Raw genomic sequence first — 20,289 nt, 5'->3', positions numbered from 1 at the left:
GCAGAAGTCCAAGTCGTTTTTCCAGGCGGCCACCGAGGGCACACGCACATGCTTCCACATCTTTAGCAATATCACGTTTCGCCAATGTGAGTCCCAACTGTAACAAATGCTGTTTATAGATATTGCCCCGATCCCTTCCATCACATGCAATAGGGCAAACTGTGGTGTACGTGGAAGCGACCACCCCAGAACTTGAGAGGCAGGCGAATACCCCTCTCAAAAGCGGTCCAGCGAGAGTATTGCCAGACGGTATGCAGAAATGTGCCTTCCGTCCCACCGCACCTGAAGTATTCTGGAGAAGCAATCAGCCCCGCCCGCCACAATCGTACCCGAGTAAAATAAACCCGGTGAAGATATTTAAATTGGATGAGGCGGAGACTCATTGCTATGGCTGCCCCATGAGGTGCAGGTAAGGCCTTCCTCCAGTCTTCTTGCTCCAAGACCCCCACATCCTCTTCCCACGCCCCCTGTAATTTCTCCAGTTGGGACTCACTGTGAGTGACCAGGGTCTGGTATATTTGCGATATCTTTTTGGTCTCCAGGTCACCCATGAAAACTTTTGCTTCGAGCGGGCTAAACTCAGTCGAGGCCCTCCAGACTAGGGGTAAGCGCGTGTCTGAGCTGAAGGCACCGGAACAATTTCGACTGGGGCTTGCTACATTCCACTTGCAGATCGTGAAATGATTTGAGGGAGTCATCGCGCACAACATCGCCCAGGGTGCAGACGCCAATGGCGTCCCAACCCCGACAGCCCTGTAGGGCCGCCAAATCAGGCAGGCACCCATTATGCCACAGGGGGGGGTTCTTCCGTAAGTGTGTCCCACCACCCCATGCACTTTAGAGATTGCCGCCAAATTTGGAAGACTTTTGTCGCTGGCTGCAATGTACCACGCAATGCAGCTGAATAAAGTATCGTATGGAGAGTGGACTGCCCCATCATGTACCGCTCCACAGCATAGGCTGGGTCCCCCTGTCCCCATACTACCACTCGTTGAGCACCAACAGGTGTGAGGACTGATAATATGAAAGGATATCTGAGGTCGCTAGGCCTTCACAGTAAGTGGAGAGAAAGCACGTACGCAATGCGACACTCCCCCCCCCCCCCCCCCCCCCGAGATACTGCCCCAGTGTAGAGTTCACCAGCCGCAACCATCTGGGTGCGATCAGGTGCGGGTGGTTCTGCAATTGGTACAGCAGGTGGGGGAGTGCGACAGTTTTGAATATTGCCGACCTGCCATAGATTGTTAGTGGCATATGGGTCCAGGTTTTGATATCCGCCTGTACGCGCTCCCAAACTGGCACCACATTCTGCTCCCATGACACCGCTGTCACATCAGAAAGAAAAACGTCCAGATATTTGAGGCCTCCCACCACCACCTGCAATGTAGAGGCCCATCCACCCACTTCATCCTGAGCCCCCAATACCCATAGCGTAGAATTACGAGGGTTCATGTATAGCCCAGACGCCTCATCAAAGATTCGCATGATCTCCAGGATCCGCGGCCCGACCTATGCAATGCGGTTAAAAAGAAAAGGACGTCGTCCGCATATAATGCGATCCTATCTGGGAGACCAGTAGCCCACTCAAACCCCTCCAGCTATGCATCAATGCGCACCCAGGCCGCAAGCGGCTCCATAGCCAGGACAAATAAGGCGACAGGGGGCACCCCTGCCTGGTGCCACGATGGATTGAGAAGCCAGGCGATATGGCACCCACCACACGAACCGACACTGTCAAGTCGGTGTATAGTAGCCTCACATATGACAAAAACCATGGGCCAAGATTAAGCCGACGAAGGGCGAACAGGTAGGCCCAGCTCAGGGAGTCGAACGCCTTGTCTGTCTGCCAGTAGGAGCGCTGCTTGCACCCCTGTCAGTCGGACCGCTGCCAGGGCTACGTGGGCCCGCCGTATGTTGTGCGGCATCGCCCTCTGGGGCATAAACCCGGCCTGGTCTGGGTGGACCAAAGCGGAGATATACGGCAGAACGCGGTTGGCTAGAGCCTTGGCTAAAACTTTTGCCTCCACATTGAGAAGAGAAATGGGGCATTAAGAGGCATGTTGCTCCGGAGGCCGACTCTGCTTATGAAACACCACCACCTCCGCATGTCGCCCGTCCGGGGGAGCCGACCGGTCTCCCTGGCCTCCTCCACCGCTGCCCAAAAGTAAGACGCCAGCTGGCGTCTTACGCTATGATAGCGCGGGGATTCAACCCAAGAACCACCACGTTGGAAGGACTGTAGGCTCAGGGGCAATAGCCTAAGAAAAATATGTTTTACCTATGAAGAATTATATTTTCGTATTTTGGACACTGTAAATATTTGGAAATGACAAACTGCTTATGTGATTAAACCAACCTAGCCTTGAGAAAGCCCCGGCGCAAATCGCCAAGAGGGGGCGAAACACGTGTCGGCTGTCCTTGTCCTATGAATAAAAATAAAAATAAAGAAACTTCACTGAAAACAAAAATGTCTCTGTCCTCCCTACTACGATCTGGAAAGAATGGAAATTAATCCTGGTAAATCGCTGTAATTTTAAGTGGAGAACACACTTAACACTTTTCAAAACCAGGAGGGTCCAGGGCTCTTCCTGTTGGACAAGAAGCAAGGGCCAGTTTAGGGGACCTAAACCAGCGGTGAAAACGTCGTGGTACGTCGTAAAGAGGGTCACTAGCCAACGGGCAAGTGACCGGACAACGTGGCAAGCAGCAAAGAAGCAGAAGGGCCCCACGCAGATCTCGTGGATGCTGGGAGGCTGGACTTCGGTGCTGGAGCTGCTTAGGGTTAGGGCTTCTCAAACCCCAATGCACTTACTCGAGGGCCTCTCGGGGGTCGTGCTGGTGAAGCGTCGTGCAGGTCTTGAAGATGGCCGGTCCCACGGGTCTCGTCACACCCACGAATCTCCGCTGGGCAGGATGATGTAGGTAGAGGTCAGAGATGGCAGGGAATCCGGGTCTCGTCGAGCTGGGCAGTCTTGATCCGGAGGATGGACTTACAGCAAACCGCAAGAGCTTCGATGGTGCCTGCTGGTGCAGGGTGGCTACTCCTTAGCCACAAGGGAGAGTCTTCAGAAGAGTCAAGAGTTCCTTTCGTGGAAAGTAGTTTCAAGATTCAAGATTATCTAATTTGGGAAGGGGGCCTGCTCCTACCTTTATCCTAAGGAAAGGGGCTGGCACGCGACTAAGTCCTGCCCTATGGGTGGGACTAGGAGGGGGGTGGTTACACCCCTCTCCTTTGTCCGGTCTCTCCCCAGCTCAGGGGCTGGTGTGCCCCAGGAACTGGTTTGAGCCGGCATATGCACAGTGAGCACCGGGGTGCCACTTGCCGTCACCTTCCTTTCAGCCCTGCCTACCTGGGATACACAAAATCCTGTCTGGGATGGTGCTGGCACCGCCCCTGACAGGAAACCCTTTGTCCAGGCCTCCGTTGCTGGAAGGACTCCCAGCAGCAGGAGGTCAGACTTGTGTCTGTGGTGGCAGCATCCATTTTGTGGAGCTGAGGCTGTGTCTGACTTTAACCGGGGTTCACAGTTACATACATGTCGTGTCCCTCTAGAAGGGTGGAATGCTAACCCCGTCGCCAGAATTGGCGAGGGGTTAGTATTCCAATTCGCATGACACCTTACTCGACATGTTTAGATAATGCTATACCAAAGTTAGCATTTAACCGCGAGGATTATAATGCACTTAAGAGTATATGGTATAGCGTTATCATGGAACAGCTATTTGGACTTGGTTCCGCAAGCTGCAAACGGGCTCAGCTCATGCTAGAGCACCATCTCACATAATTCCAAGCACTCTGCCTTCAGGATTGATAAGGCCTGCCATAGGAGTGACTGATAGGAATATATGTGTCCATTTTAGGGTTGGATATAGGAATACTATATCTAAAGCAAAGGGTGTTTACACCACCTTGCCCCAGCTGTCGTGCAGCCAGTTGTGTCTGTTTGGGTGGCCAGCCAGGGGTGGCATAATACATGCTTCAGCCCCTGGTAGGCCCTGGGTACACCTATGCCCTGGATACCTAAGGTATGCTGTACAGGGACAGATAAGGTGGCCCAGTACCAATTGGTAAAATGCACCTACGGTACATGGTTGTAATTTAGAGAGAGAACAGCTAGGCTGTGGGTCTGATTAGCAGGCCCACAGCCAGGGAAAGTCGTAAATTAGTGAAGCAAAACGCAAAAATCTGGGGTGGCCATGGGATTGCGGACCCCACTTTCCTACAGGAACCCATTGGGCCCCAGGGCCTTCCCAGTATGGAGTTCTCCCAGGGCCTTGCCCAGTTCTTCCACAGATTGGGGGAGCTCAAGCCGTTGGTGGGTATCATCGGACGCCGCTTTGGGCGGGAGATCCGCAATAAACTTGTCCACCGTAGCCTTGGGAAAGCACTCCCGCGCAGCATATAGATTGACGTAATCGGTGGCGAAGCTCTCCGCTATGGCCCTGGGGTCTGTTAGCGCCGCCCCTCTCTAATCAAGCACCCCTGGAAGGGCCTGTGGATGAAAAACGCCCTGGCAGAGCCGATGTAGCATTTTTCGAGACTTGTTGCCCCATTGGCAGATTCTTCTACGTGTCGCCAGCCAGATCTGACAGGTCTCGTCCAGTAGGAGAGAGGCGTACGACCGCTGTGCTTGCAGCAGCTGACGCACCACCAGACCATCAATCAATCAATCAATCAATGCATTTGTATAGCGCACTACTCACCCGGAGGGTCTCGAGGTGATGGGGGGAGGGGGTCCGCTACTGCTCGAACAGCCAGGTCTTGAGCTGCTTCCTGAAGGCGAGGTGGTCCTGGGTCAGGCGGAGTTGGGTCGGAAGGGAGTTCCAAGTCTTGGCGGCCAGGTAGGAGAAGGACCTTCCTCCTGTGGTGGCTCTTCGGATGCGGGGGACGGCGGCGAGGGCGTGGCTGGTCGATCGAAGCTGGCGTTTGGGAGCGTAGAAGTTGAGGCGGCTGTTGAGGTATCCTGGTCCTTGGTTGTGTAGGGCTTTGTGTGCGTGGGTGAGGAGCCGGAAGGTGATTCTCTTGTTGACCGGGAGCCAGTGCAGGTCTCTCAGGTGTCTGGAGATGTGGCTGCGGCGGGGGATGTCCAAGATGAGTCGTGCTGAGGTGTTCTGGATCCGCTGGAGTCTCTTCTGGAGTTTGGCGGTGGTTCCGGCGTAGAGGGAGTTGCCGTAGTCCAGACGGCTGGTGACGAGGGCCTGGGTGACCGTCTTCCTGGTCTCGGTGGGGATCCATCGGAAGATCTTGCGTAGCATGCGCAGGATGTTGAAGCACGACGAGGAGACGGCGTTGACTTGTCTGGTCATGGAGAGGGAGGAGTCCAGGATGAAGCCCAGGTTGCGTGCGTGGTCAGTTGGTTTGGGTGCGCTGCCCAGGGCGGGGGGCCACCAGGAGTTGTCCCAGGCGGAGGGTGAGGATCCCAGGATGAGGACTTCCGTCTTGTCCGAGTTCAGTTTCAGGCGGCTGTTCGACATCCATTTGGCTACGTCTGTCATCCCTTCGTGCAGGTTGGCTCTGGCGGTGGCGGGGTCGTTAGTGAGGGAGAGGATCAGCTGGGTGTCGTCGGCGTAGGAGATGATGTTCAGGTTGTGCTGGCGTGCGATGGCTGCGAGGGGGCTCATGTAGACTGCTGGCGTGCGATGGCTGTGAGGGGGCTCCGCTCCGTCGCTCAAGAGCCTTCACCTCTGCCTCCGCCTTGACCAACTCGTCCTTACGTTTTCTATGGGCAGCCGTACACCATGCTCTATCCACCCCCCCATAGAGTGGGCTTCAGTGCCTCCCAGAGCGTTACCGCACTATAAACCGATTCCACATTGGCGAAAAAATAGTCAGCGATCGCCTCCACATGTGCCTCTCGTAGTCGGCCTGATATAATAGCCGCCGGTCCCCAGACACCAGCACCAGTCCGTGGGGGGGGGGGGGTGGGAGAAGCTTTGTGTGTTTTAGGGTGGAGGCCCCCGCCCTCCCTGTCGCACGGCAGTCACCAAATGTCAGGGGGGGAGGGCCCTCCCTCGCCCAGGGCCCCAGAATCTGGCCTCTCTCCCGGGCGCGGTGTGCAGGTGCAGCAGAGTCTCCCTGCTGGCTGGGGCGCCTCCTCCTCCCCTCAGCTCCTCACCGGCACACACAGCCTGGACCCCGGGGCCAACCCGCCCCACGAAGATCGCTGCCGCCACCAAGCTGTCGGGATTGCAATCTGCCGCCGCAGGCTCTCACAGACAGCCGCGCGGCTCGTGCCACCTCTAGGGCTCAATGAAATCTACTCCCCAGCTCCGCCACCATAGACCAGGCCGCCCCTCGTGGACATGGCGGCTGCAGCGCCCAGCCGCTTCAGACACCGCCGCCGCTCACCTGACTGCCCCCACAGGTAACTGGCGCCGAGATGCCCCCTCCAGGACTTCATTAAGGTCGGAGGGAGCCTGGATAAATGTCGGAACAGTGATGGGCTGGACGGAGCTGGTTAGCACACGTCCGCCATGTCGGCCTGCTAAGCCACGCCCCCCCAGCTGATAGAAGTTTAATTAAAACTAAAATCTTGGTTTGCGCTAAACCTAATAAGGGGCCCAATTCTTAAAGTGCGTTCATGGTATTTGTTGTCCTTGCATTAATATAGATTTACGGCTGTCATAAATTTACAAGAATTTATGGAAGATGGCCAGGAAATGGTACTCCTAGAAAATATTTGTAAACTGCATTTTAGCACAAGCAGATATATACGTTTAGGTTTGTACATGTGACAATCTGCTGAGCGTTTACAAGTTAACTTTTTCTCCAACCTTTTTTTTCCCAACCCTGGAGGAGTTCTTACTTTTCTTGTAGGGAGTAAACTTCCAACCTTTCTCAGTATGTAAAAATATTAGAGAGGAGCTAATGAAAATCCCAAAAACATGCCAGTACGTAGGTTTGCACGGACTGAAAGGGGCATTCCAACACTGAAAAAATTGCTTGCCGCCAGCCCAGTATGTAGATGTGCAGAATGGTGGCAAAATCAGTGAGTTGCTAGCATTCAACCCCTATTATAGTTTGAGCCCTGGCATAATCCGAGAGGCTATCAGAGTTCTAATATGATGTGATTGCTGCCATAATTTGTTGCCACAATATGTGGTACCAAATGTAAAGGTGGATTTTTTTTAACAGGACAAGTAGATTTATAAAGCAACCTGTCCCATGGACAAGTATTTTTTTTTATTAAATTCCACATTCCTTTTACCGGCTTTCTAAAAGTGTAAAATTCAGATTTGTGATTTAAGTCCGGACTTTACCATTAAAAAGGGTTTTAAATTACAATTAACATAAGTGTAAACATGACATTTTGACATTTCTACCCGTTCCCAATCAAATGTTACTTATTAAGTAATCCAATGTTATCCTATGGGAGAGTAAAACTTAAAAGTACATGTCCAGCCTTTTACTTTGGGCTGTTCAGGACTTGTATGTATATAATGGAAGGTTTAGAACTGGCTAAAGGTTATTTTACCAGGCCAAAATGGCAGTTTAAAACTGCACACAAGCTGCAATGGTAGGCGGGAGACATGTTTAAAAAGCCTTCTGTAGTGGGTGGCACAATAAGTGTTGCACACCCACTTGTAACATTTAATTTATAGGCCCTGAATACATGTAATTCCACTTTACTAAAATGAAATGTTCCAATTGGGTATAAGTCAATGTTACCATGTTTAAAGGAGAGAGCACAAGCACTGTAGCACTGGTTAACAGTGGTTGTGTGAGACTCGGAAGGCCAACTAAACCTAATTCAATAAAACAGGGGGAGTAAAGGCAAAATGATTAATCTGGGGGGGAGAGGGGGAGGGGGGCAAGAATGTCAGGGCTAAAAGTTTCCTTTTTCTCTCACTGAGCTGGTATGGGGATTGAAGTAGGTTCCTTAATGCATTCCTTGTGTTCCTTCACTGCCTTAATCAGGCTTAGATCCTTTGAAGCCTTCTCCTTCCCTTTAAACCTGCTTTCCTAGTGTCTGTTGTATTAGCCATCCGGAGCAGTAATCTTTGGACCTTTTTGTCTGAAGAGCTTCAACATGTTTTTTTAAAGAGAAATGCGCTTGTACTCAGAACTGTACATCTTTCTGTTCGTAAGTGATATGTGTTTCGTTTAGATGAAGATTAGCTAAATTTTTCAGCATGGACAGAACTCCTCTCTTGCTGTGTTGAAATTGTTTAGTCTTGATGCGGCAAGAGCCATTAGTTTCTATATTGAAACTATTCACCCTTTAGGAATAGCTGACACTTTTCTCTTCATACTTTAGCCCCTGACAGGTAAGCTTTCAAAGTTGCTGTTGATAGGTGGATGTTTTCTTGACAAGTTTTGATGTTAGTCTTCGTAGGTTTCCTGTTCTGGAAAGACATTAGGCATGTAAATGGGAGGTAGCAGAGTTATTTTAGAGACTATTGCCCGTACTGGAAATGTGCATTGCTACAATTTGAGATTATTCTAGTAGGCTGCAGATTTTAGTCTTTAGATTCTTCTCCCACACATGATTTTCTCTTTTCTAGGAGGTTATTAACAATCTTTTTGCTTAACTCCTTTTTTTGTGTATGCTGTTGCAACCTCCCAGTTGACAAGTCTCTGAAGTCTTTACCAAACTGGTTGGGAAGTGAGGCGAGCCAGTCATCAGTATTGAAGTATTCACTTAATTTTAATCTTAGCTGTCCCTTCACAACAAATCCCCACTCTTCCCTTCAGGTCTGAGCTTTACCACCCATAAGCCGTAAGTCAGCTTTATTGTATGTTTAATAAAATCCTTTACAAACAAAAGCATGGGAATGTACAGCATGCAGATAAAATCATATGATCAAAATATTGCTAGGTATTGACGGAGGAAATTCAGATGGGTCCTGCTTTCCTAGTAGTTGGGAAACTCATAGAGCATATAGCGAGATGGACCTTTATAGATAGGTTTGATCAGTGGGCCTATGGCACAGAACCCAGACCCAGTGCCGAAGAAGTGGACAGGGAGAAAAACTGTTCTAGTCAAAAGTGATTAAAACTAGCCTACAATGCATAAACTAAGACCAGCTTTATGCAGGAGAGTTTCAAACAATGTGCAAAGTTCTCAAAGCACAGATCTAAGTGTAGAACAGTCGGCTAAACTGGAATATGTAGCAAAAGTTCGATTGCTCAAAGACTGGCCTGGTGCAGTCCAGACAGTGCGTTTTGGAGTGGATCTATGCAAGGAGCGCCAGCAGATAATACATAAAAGGAAGCTAGCTTTGCGCAAAGGAGTTATAAGCTGTGTGCAAATTTTGCAGAGCAAGGGCCTGAACAGTCGACTGGAATGAAAAGCAAGATTTCTCTTGTTCAGTGGTAGGCCTGTTGCAGTCCGGACTGTACATTTTGAAGCAGCTCAGGGCAAGGAGTAAGGAGAATTATTCTTAATAAAAATGTTTAAAAAACCTATGCCATGGCCAGCCTAAGAAAGTTATGCAGCAGCATTGATCATTGAAAAACTCTTATGGGCAGCGATTTGCATACAGTGAAGAGCAGTGTGCATAAAAACTTGAAGTTGTGGCTAGACCCACTCCTTGTGCAGACCGCTGTAAAATCAGTCCCCGGCTCGACGTGCTGAACATGTCGTTGTGGTGGTTCTGCCAACCCCTTGTGTGCGATTGAGGATGGTAAGCACAGGGGGGAAATGAGTACAGCATTTAAGAGTGTGTTGCCACAGCACTAGTCCTGTTGCTTACATCCAGTTTGATCGCTGCCTTCTGAAGACATTTGACAGTTTTAATGTTCAGTAGTGGATTTAGTGGGTTTAGCCTGGCAATTACTGAAGAATTCTCCGTTGCTACAGTAACTGGGGCCAAATACATAAAACATTAATTATTTTCTTTGTCCGCATAAGCAGCAGCTTTTGTCATGAATGGCTGGGCGGTGCCAGGACGGAAGGTGAGCTCCAGTTCCGCTCGCGCAGTCAGAGCCACAAGCCAAGCTTTAATTCATATAGTATGAGTGCAGGTGATATAATTCTACTGCTTGGTTGAGGAGTTTGATTAACCACTCGTGGGAGCGCTTGCATAAGGCTGCCAGACACTCCAGCTTTTTTTCTTCTTTATTTTCTTTTCTTTTTTTGTCCTCATTCACTTCTGACCTTACCAGCTGCAGGTTACCATTTCACGTTGCCTACTACGAGTTTGGTATTTCTCCTTCCTTCTAGGCCACCTGCTCACTGGGGGAGGGCCACAGTCCCACTGTAGGGCACGGTCACTCTCCAATTTGGTCCAGTATTCACTGGCGACTGCTGATGTTGGCAGTACAGGGTACGATGAAGGCCCAACACAGTCTAGAGAGATCCCAAGAGGATTAATCATAGGACCCATTTCAGTTAATCGAAAGAGTGGGATTATGAAGCAACTGAGCCTCCCTGTCAACCTTAAGCTTGTCCCCTAAATGCTTTATGGTCGAACTACAGAGGACCGTCTCGTATGGCTTTCCCAATATCAGCCAAGAGTCCATGAAGCCTTAATTTTTTGCTAAATAATTAGCAGTTGTCTTCAATTAATTGCGACCTGATTTTGGCAAAAACCACTCCGATTTTCTGAGTGTTCTCAAAATGTGGAATAAACTGAGGTGCCCCTTCCCAAAACTTGCACTTTACTGATTGGAAAAAAGTCACTGGGGGGGAGGAGCAAAGAATTAATCCTAGAGTAAGGTGTATTTGCCTCCTAATAAACACAATGTTGTCTTGCTTCTCCTAGTTCAGTGATAAACGTAGTCCGACCTGTTGTACTGTAACATCCCTGTGCTGCCAACCCCTTGGTTTATGGCATCCTTTAAATCTGCCCTCCTCTTTCTACTCCCAACCACTAAGGCTGACTTTAGCATGTTCAGTAGGAGATAGCTTGTCCGTCAAGGTATCCACCTACAACTTTATTGGTTCATTAACACACACCTTCACTTGGTCTTGGGTCCCAGCATCTGCTTTTGCATGCTTGAATTTTGAAGTAAGCCTCCATTAACCAAGTGAACGTTTAGACAGTCTTTGTTAAAATATCTGCATACCCTCATACCGTCTCTATTGAGGAGAAAATTGCTTCCTCCTTATATACAGCTTTAATTTTAATTTAGGAGATCTTCTATGTCTTGACTATAGGGCTGTCTTTTTTACTGACTACATTAGCCTTTTCTTGGCTAAACTTTTGGTTCGGTTAGACATGACTGTTTTGATATTTATGGATGCATGTTTGCAACTATATTAGCATGTTTGGTATTATTTAATAATACTTTCTCATCCACAGACTTGGGAAATAATTTTCAAGAGCTAGAAAGAATTAAAAAAGCAATTGAAGATGTCAAAACTGAAGTGGAAGAAGAACAATTGAAACTGTCGCTATACAAGATAGTGCCCAAATTGCCTGAGACTATTGTGTCTGCATCAGTAATTGATGTGAATGAAAATGAGACCACCTGCTCCTCAGAAGAGGAGCCTACCTCTGTCAAAGGTGAGGAAAAAGAGATTCCAGTCACCAAAAAACTGAGCAAAGCATACAGTTCACTGGGCAATAAGAAGTATGTTGTCGACCGTCGGTGTCCAGCTACTGATCTTGAATATGACCCCTTGTTAAATTATTCTGCAGGCCTTCTGTGTTCCTCTAAAGCAAAGGTGTCTAAAAATGGTGCAGCAAGATCAAAGCGTTCAAAAGCATTGATTGATGAAAGCATGAAAAATAATACGAATAATACTTTAAAAGTTGCGTCACCTATAAAACTTGAAATAACGCTCCAGGTATCGGACGATGATGATGATCTAGTCATTGATGAGCCTCCTTTCCAACCTGTCTTAAAAAAACCTCGTGTTATGAAAAAGAGCTATTTACTGGGACCTGTGGAAATGAATGGGTGTGTTAACTCCAGTGAAGAAAACGTCTCAAAGAACACAGGTGAATATGTTGAGATTGAGAATGAGAAGGCCAAAGTGGCTCCTGTTTCTGTAGACATTGGCGACAGAACCCAGTGTATGTTGGTGAACAAGCAGCTTGGCCAGCATCTGGATCCACCTCATGTTTTAAAGGGAAAAAAACATGATGAATCTTCTGGACTGCTAGATAACTCTTCTGTACTGCTAGATAGAACACAAGCAGATGACCTTGTTGTATTAACTACAATAGAAAAAGAATCCAAGAAAGAAGAATCAAAGAATGAAAGCTTTTGTCAGTTATCCGAAGCTCTTCCTCAGTATAAAGAAATAAATCATGAGCGCCCTATACACAGTGGAGACGTTTCAACATCAGATTTTCAGTATGATAAAGAGAGCGCAGTGTTGGTGCAGGACTCTACCAGTCCTAATTTGTCCCCTGTGCATCAAGCACACAAGGTTAACGCATCAGGAAGCATGATTTCAAGTGGCAATGTTCCATCAAGCCAATCCATTGTCACCAAAAAGTCAAATGCACAAGAGTTCGTGAAGTCCGAGCATGGCAAGATTATGGTTAAAGAAAGTGAAGTAATTGTGGTGGATTCATCTTCAGAAGTATCAGACAATTCTGAGCAGGATATCGACCTTTCTGATTCAGATGACCCAATGGAAGAATGCCTCAGAATCTTTAATGAATTTAATGAAAGTGAACTAAAGAAAGAAAGTATTGACCAGGTAAAATCTGACTGTTTTAATAATGTAGAATGTACTAGTGCGATTAATAGGAAAAACTGTTCACATTTTTATTCTTACAGGTTGTATATAACTTGGAGCCTTTAAGTGATGTTAGTGACAACTTTTTGACAATTTATTAGTGAGATTGTCATGTGGCAGTGCCATAATCTTTAAGTGCTGAAAAAGTAACAGTGGCAAGTCATATAATCCATACTACACGAGGCGTCTACTGCACATAAATGATGTACCTTGGATAGTTTTTTTTTTTTTGTAAAAGGTTTTATTTTGCAGTTTAAGTACAACCAAGAACACAAATAAAGGTCATCTTAAGCATTACATAGTCCGCCTTGCAAGGGCACTAAATCATGAGCAGGACCTCTGCTGATGGCATAATAAGTCCGTGCCTCGTGAGCATAGCCACAGCACCAACAGTCCAGCGAGCCAGCAGCAAAATCGTTCGAGGCGGGTGCCAAGGGAAGAAATCCCCAATCCAATGCTCCGTACAGCACATCCATACAGCTAGGGACCCAGCAATAAGCAGTAAACTCCCAGAATGACCAGAACAAGAAAATAACAAGTCCCCCCCCCCCCTTCCCCCCACCCCCCACATGGTGGTGGCCCAAACAGACATACAAACACTCTCCTCCCCCAACCTATACCTGAAAGAGATGCAGCGACCTCAAGGAAGCCGGACACACAGCTGAGGGCAGACCTTTGGATAGGAAGTCAACCAACGGGCCCCATTGGAACTGGAAATTCTCGAATTTACCTAGGAAGATGTCCGCCATCCTTTCCATACTTAGAAGCTTCCATAGTCGGGCATGCCACAGAGATATTGCCGGAGCCTCCCTCCGTTTCCAGGCAGCCGCCAGCGTAAGCTTGGCAGCGCCCAGGCATAGCCACAGAATCTTTTTGTCGGCCCGGGTCTGATGCTCCAGGCCAGGGTCACGCAGTCCCAGCAGAACAAAGGCAATATCATCCTTTACAGGATAATGAAGGATGTCCCTGATATGCGAAAGGATCTCCTCCCAAAACGGCCTAATCACCGGGCAGTCCCACCAGATGTGACGGAAGTCCCCAAGTAGCCCGCATCCCCTCCAGCATAGGTCAGACGTGGACGGATAAATGCGGTGAAGCCGGGACGGGCACATATACCATTGCGTAAGTGTCTTAAGATGAGCCTCCCGCAAGTGAAGCGAGTGATTAAACTTCGACACGTCCCGCCACAGGGCCGACCATTCCGTATCTGAGACGTCTCTCCCCAACAATTCCTCCCATAGGCCCATGTAGCGATGCCTAGGCGTCACCGCCGATTTAAGTAGGAGCTGGTATAGGAAGGAGATGGCACCCCTCATGACAGTCGATCGCAATAGGAACGCCTCGAAAGGCGACGGAGGCCGCGTCGCCGCCTCCATCACCCCAGGCGTGGTGGCCCAGTGATGCAATTGTAAGTGATGGAACCGTTCAGCGTCGGTAAGCCCGTAGTCCCTCATACAGTTAGCAAAGGTAAGGGGAACCCGCCCATGAAACAGATGGGTCAGCGCCCGGCAACCGCCCTCCCTCCAAGCATCAAAGATCCCTTCCCGAAGTGCCGGCGGGAAAGCTGGATTGAAGTGTATGGGCGTACAAGGCGATGGGAAGGTAGTCCATCTCTCATCTGCAGCCAAGGAGTCCCAGACCTTCAATGTGGTACCCGTAGGAGTACTAATGTAGGCGTTCAGCGGACGGTCCTTCCGGGGCTTCCACGCCAGGTCCCAGACCGATCTGCCTGCCACACTCCGGTCCATATGCAGCCAATGTTTCTCGGACGATTGCTGCGACCACTCCACCAGCACTCTCAATTGCGCCGCTTTATAGTAAAGCTGCAAATCAGGAAGTCCCAAGCCCCCCTCAGAATTGGGCTGCCGCAGCACCGTAAATGCAAATCGTGCCCGGCCCCCCTGCCACACAAAGCGCAGTATCTGGGTCCGAAGGCGCCGAAAAAAGTCGGTATGAAGAGGGATGGGTAGAGCTTGAAATAAATATAAGTATTTGGGGAGGAGAACCATCTTAACAGCATGTATTCTGCCCAGCCAAGATATAAATTTGGGTTTCCACTTCTCCAGCTCAATCCGAGTCTTCGCAAACAGCGGCGGAAAATTAGCTGAAAACAGCCCCCCGATTGTCGGGGTTAGGTGAACCCCCAAGTAGACCAGTGAGCCATCCGCCCAAGCCAAAGGGGTCAAGAGCTTCACTCGTTCCACCTCCTCCTGAGAAAGAGTTAGATTCAGGACATGGGACTTGCCATAGTTGACTTTGAAGCCCGCTACCGCCTCATAGGCCAGCAGGGCCTCCCGAAGGCACGGCAGGGAGCGCTCCGGCTCCGTTATTGATAATAAGATATCATCCGCGAAGAGCGTGATTTTGTGTTGCTCTCCTGTGAAAGGAATACCCCGGATCCCCTCATGCTCTCGCACCGCCAACGCCAGAGGTTCAATACTGAGCGCAAACAGGAGCGGGGAAAGGGGGCACCCCTGTCTGGTGCCCCTGGAGTGCGGGAAAAACTCCGACACATGTCCGTTCACTGTTACTCTAGACCTCGGGCCGCTAAAGTTGGCCTGGACCATAGTGAGGAATTTGTCAGAAAACCCAAAGGCAGTCAGTGTGTTAAAGAGGAAACCCCAATCAACTCTGTCGAAAGCCTTTTCGGCGTCCAACCCCACTAGCACCGCTGGAATGCGGAACCTGTCGGCCTTTTCTATCAAGTGAACCACTCTGCGAGTATTATCGTGGGTCTGACGACCCTTAATGAAACCGGATTGATCCGGATGTATGAGCGCCGGTAACAGATCCTGCAGTCTATGCGCCAGGATCGCGGAATACAATTTAGCATCAACATTAAGCAGTGCTATGGGGCGGAACGACGCACACTGGGCAAGATCTTTCCCGGGTTTCGGCAAGACCGTGATAACCGCCTCCGCCAAGGAGCCGACCGAGGAGCCGGATACGGCCATATCATTAAAAAGAGAAGTGAGGAAGTCGCACAATTCCGAGGCGTAAGACTTATAGAAAACCGCCGTGTAGCCATCCGGCCCCGGCGCTTTGTGCAACTTCAGGCCCTTAATGGCCTCGAGGACCTCCTCCCTGGTAATCGGTGCGTCCAGCAGCTCATTCCACTCGGTGGAAACTCGTGGAAGGGGCAATCGCCCCAGGTACTCCCTCTGTTCTTCCACGGCTAGGCTGTCACCCTTATACAGGCCCGCATAGAAGCGTCCAAAGATAGACGCCTTCACCTCGTCCTTGTGTTGCACCACCCCCGCCTCATCCCGTATTCCCCCAATATACTCGCGCTCCCTCTTATCTCGAAGTTGACGTGCCAAGTGCCGCCCAACCTTATTCCCACCGGAGTAAGATTGCCGCCCCAGTCTCAGCATTGTCAGCTCAGCCCTGTTATTATAATGAGCTCGCAGCTTCCCTCGCACCGCAGTCAACGGTCGGAGGGTTATCCTTGAGGGATTAAGCTTGTGAGCCCGTTCGAGGCGGGACACTTCTTCCTCCAGAGCCTCCCGGTCCTTACGCCGCTCCTTATTTAGACGTGCATTGAGGCCCAAGCATGTGCCCCGAATGGAGGCCTTAAAGGCATCCCAAGTGTTAGCGACCGATGTGTCAGATGCAGGATTAAGCTCAAAAAATTCCCTAATGGCTATCCGCAGGGCTTTGTTGGAAGCATCATCCCGGATCACCGAAGCCGGGAAGTACCATTTTCTCTGCCCACCCCCAGCCGACGACCAACGGAGGCTAAGCACCAACAAGCTGTGGTCCGACACCGAAAGCGGAAGTATGGTGGAGTCTAGGACATCTCCCTTAAGGGCCTGACTAAGAAAAATGTGGTCCAGGCGTGAGTAGGAGTGATGTACGTGAGAGAAGTAAGTGTAATCCCTGGCAGAGGGGTGATAAAAGCGCCAGCCATCAATCAGTCCCAGCTCCCCCACCGTCTGCCGCGAAGAGGCTGAGAAGACCCCCGCTCCAGTCCTATGAGACCCCGAGCTATCCACCGTCTTGTCCCACACCAAGTTGAAGTCCCCCAGGAGGAACAAGCGGCCATCAGCAAAGTCCCCCACCTTCTGCAACAAGTCCTGGAGAAACTTATTCTGACCGGCATTTGGAAGGTACACCACTACAAATGAACATAGCTGCCCTTGAACAAGCCCTTTCACCATCAGCCACCGGCCATCCCTATCAGTACGCACCTCCAGGGGCTGGAAGTGCAAAGCAGCTCGAAAGAGAAGGGCCACCCCCCTATGTTTCGTTGATGCAGAGGATCTATATATAAGGGGATACGCCTTATGCTTGAGGCGCAGCTCGTCCCTGCGTGCCAAGTGCGTCTCTTGAAGCCCCACAATATCCAGCTGGTGATCCAGCACATACTTCCACACTTTCTGCCGCTTCTGGGGCGAATTGAGACCCTTAACGTTCCAAGTTCCTATACTAACAGGCATTGTAAAAAAGAACCCCCAAGCCCTCTGAAACCATCGTGCCCGGAGCTCCACCCACACCCAGAACCCCCCCAAGATAGAGGCCCAGCCGAGAGTCCGCCCATGAAATCCCATCAGCGAACAAACACATCATGACAGAGGCAATTGAGCAGAAACAGCATCTTCAAGGGCCAAATCGACAACCCCTCCTGCAAACCATCCCTCAACCCCCCCTGCAACTCCAAGGGATCCACGCCAAGAAACCCCACAGTAAATACAGAATCAGAACCTCCGCCGAGCCCAAGAGGAGGCAACAGCACGGAAGCCAAGGAGTATCTCTGCAAGAGGAAGGAACATGTCACGCACTCATCAGGCATACCCCACCACCAATCCTCCCCACCCCAACTCCCCCCCACACAAGGGAATAACAACATACAAAATACCAAAAACCCAGAACAAGAAGAATGATAATACTCATCAGTCCAAAGTTCACGGAGATCAGTCCGCTCCAGGGACAGAATAGGGAGACCAACTCGGTTCCTCCCAAGGTCACGGTCCGGGGAGTCTTCTCCAAAAGTACCTCCATTCTCCCAGACCAGGGGGCCAATGTCCCCTCCAGCGCCGATCCTCCTCACTCAATGCACTGTCATGCCGCTCCCGAGCTGGCCTGCGATTCCGGCTGCGTCGCTGAGGCAACCGAGGCCACAGCATTCCCCCTTTCTAGCAGACTGGAACTGCGGTCCGGACGTCCCCGATCTGGGGAGGACCCCACTCTGTGCCAGGATGATGAGCGGTGGCGCCGCCGAGATGTGGAAGCAGCCGCACCCTGGGACGGCGCAGCGTCAGGCAGACCCAAGAGATCCCTCGCCTCCTGAAGGGAGCGCAGCTGCACCAGTCGATTCTGCCACCGGAAGATGATCCGGAAGGGGTGACCCCAAGAATATGCGATGTTACTGTCCCTCAGGAAGGCAGTCACCGGGCGAAAATCCCGCCGTTTCTGAAGCGTAGAGGCCGCCAAGTCCTGGAAGAGCTGAGGGTGATGGCCCCTAAACTGCAAGGATGCGATAGCTCTGGCTTTACGAAGGATGCGCTCCTTTACCTGGAAATCATGGACGCAGACAAGGATGTCCGGAGGCGGCCCCCCCCCCTCCTGGGCAAACCAACTCGATGAACTCTATCCATTTGGACGTCCTTCACGTCCTCCTCGTCCAGGACCTGCAGGAACAGTGCCTGTATATAGCCTCGCAGGTCTCCCGCCTCGCCATCCCACGGCACCGCCTTGACGCAGATGTTGTTCCGGCGGGAACGGTTTTCAAGGTCTTCCGCGTGCGCCTGCAAGTCCAAATTTTGTTCCGTGAGGCGGAGAACATCCTGTTGGAGCAAATGGACATCATTGGCCGTGCTTAAGTCATGGTCCTCCAGAGTCGCGACTCTCTCGCCAATCCCGTCGACATCCCGCCGTACTTCCCGGAGGTCAGATGCTAGCTGCGCCCGCAGCTCAGAGATGTCTTCTTTGATGGAAGCAAAAAGTTCGGACATAAAAGCCTTGGTAGCCGGGGCTTCATCATCAGACACTCTTGGCGAGCCACTGGGACCCGGGGAGGCCGGCTGCTGCGAAGATTTAGACGCTCCGTCCTTCACCACACGTCCCTTGCGAGCTTGGTTAGACATGATGCCGGGCAGCACGCGAAAGCCACACTCAAAAGCAAGTTGGGGCCCCCAGCCTCCAATGGCAAGTCCCAGCGGGAAGGGTGCAGTGGGGCAACACAGATACCAGCTAACCAGGAGCCGGCGCGAAGCTTCAAAACGGCCAAGAAAGCCAGACAAAATGGCGTCGTCCCGCCCTCGTCCCGGTTACCTCCAGACCACCAGGCGTGCGCTCCCAGCCTCTCCTCTAGCCCCGCTCCAGATCTCCTCCAGTGGTCGGGGCCCGCACTATCTAGATGCACGGTAGGGGCGCGTGGCCCATAAGGCCCTCCAGATGCCCATGCACAGTAATCTGTCGCTCAGTCTCCCCGGGCCCTCGCGGACCGCCGCACTCCGGGCTCCTCCGCTCCGCAGGGGGTCAGGACTGTCCCAACCGCGACCACCCAGCCGGGCTGCGGGCGCCTCTCACCCTCACTCCCACCTCAATGCAGGGTGCAGCACCAAGCTCGGGCTGTGGGCACTGCCAGCACCCACTCCCCCCTCCAATGCAGGGTGCAGCACCTTCAATCGCGTCCGGGCCCCACAGCGCGTCGCAGAAGCTTGCAGCGTCCGGGTCTGTCCGGCACCTCGGGATCCACGTCTCCACTGCTCGCAGGCCTCTCCACACCTCCTGCAGGGCGAACCAAGCTCCCCGGGGCCCGACAGGCTGCGCCGCCCTCCGCTGAACACAGACCCCGTCTCAGGCAGCCGGCGTATGGAGCGGACCTCGGTTGGGTCCGGACGAGCCACTCTCCTCTGCCGCTCCTCACCGAGCTTCCGGCCGGCCCTCCGATCACCCGAGCCCGGGGATCCCCAGGCCTCTCAGACACCCCGTGCCAGCAACAGCCACGAGCGGCTCAGCGCTCCGCCGATGGAACCGGACCACACCGCGGCACTTCGCCGACCTCCGCTCTTGGTCTGGGGCCAATCTGCGCCAGTGAGACCCTGCAGTAAGCCGCTATGTTAGGATCGGCGCCGGAGGGACCTGAAAAAGCGTCTTACTCCGACGCCATCTTGGCCACGCCCCCCCTTGGATAGTTTAAGCACCACCTCAAACTAGCTCATGGATGAAAACCAACATCCTGCCCTTTTAAAATCCTGCAAGTAAAAGGGGTAGGAGTGAGGAGAGGGCAGGAACAGGAATAGTGGTATATTGATGCAAGCATTTTTTTTAAAACCTATTTTATTACCATTCAAACATTACTTTGCTATATTCAGCGACATTCATATTTGTACGTTTGTCAGATAGGACCTGTTCAGTAGTCAACGGAGGATATAACTTGGAGAGACTATTCGTTTCCATGCAAGCTACATAATACCAACCATTATATGGTTGAAACTGATCATGTTGCTGACATAATTAATTAGTGTCTCAAACAGCTAGTTAACACATCAGTAAAATCAGACCACAATTACTGAAGAGACAATGAAATTGTCACACTTGTGATCCTTAAGGGTGTTTGTGTGGTTTTCAACGTACTTTGGTCAGTTGTGCAATCTTGTCCATAATCTAATAAACCACTGTTCATGAAAGAAATCCCAGCCTAGTG

The 20,289-nt window shown here is 51.0% G+C and overlaps 1 protein-coding gene across 4 annotated transcripts in view; it reads left to right on the top strand.

Moving 5' to 3' along the window:
• LOC144818885 (RNA exonuclease 1 homolog) overlaps positions 1-20,289 on the top strand; it is a 1,142,074-nt gene that overhangs the window by 83,378 nt on the left and 1,038,407 nt on the right. For all 4 annotated transcript variants that reach the window (XR_013607172.1, XR_013607173.1, XM_078676714.1 and 1 more), the window contains exon 2: positions 11,248-12,599. Coding sequence is in view for 2 of the 4 variants with exons in the window: in XM_078676714.1 (XP_078532840.1) it covers positions 11,248-12,599 (1,352 nt within the window). In the remaining 2 variants the exon portion in view is untranslated. The remainder of the gene's footprint in view (positions 1-11,247; positions 12,600-20,289) is intronic.

This window comes from Lissotriton helveticus, chromosome 2_1 (assembly GCF_964261635.1).
Source record: "Lissotriton helveticus chromosome 2_1, aLisHel1.1, whole genome shotgun sequence".
NCBI classification, from domain to species: domain Eukaryota; kingdom Metazoa; phylum Chordata; class Amphibia; order Caudata; family Salamandridae; genus Lissotriton; species Lissotriton helveticus.
This window is presented reverse-complemented; position numbering and strand designations above follow the sequence as displayed.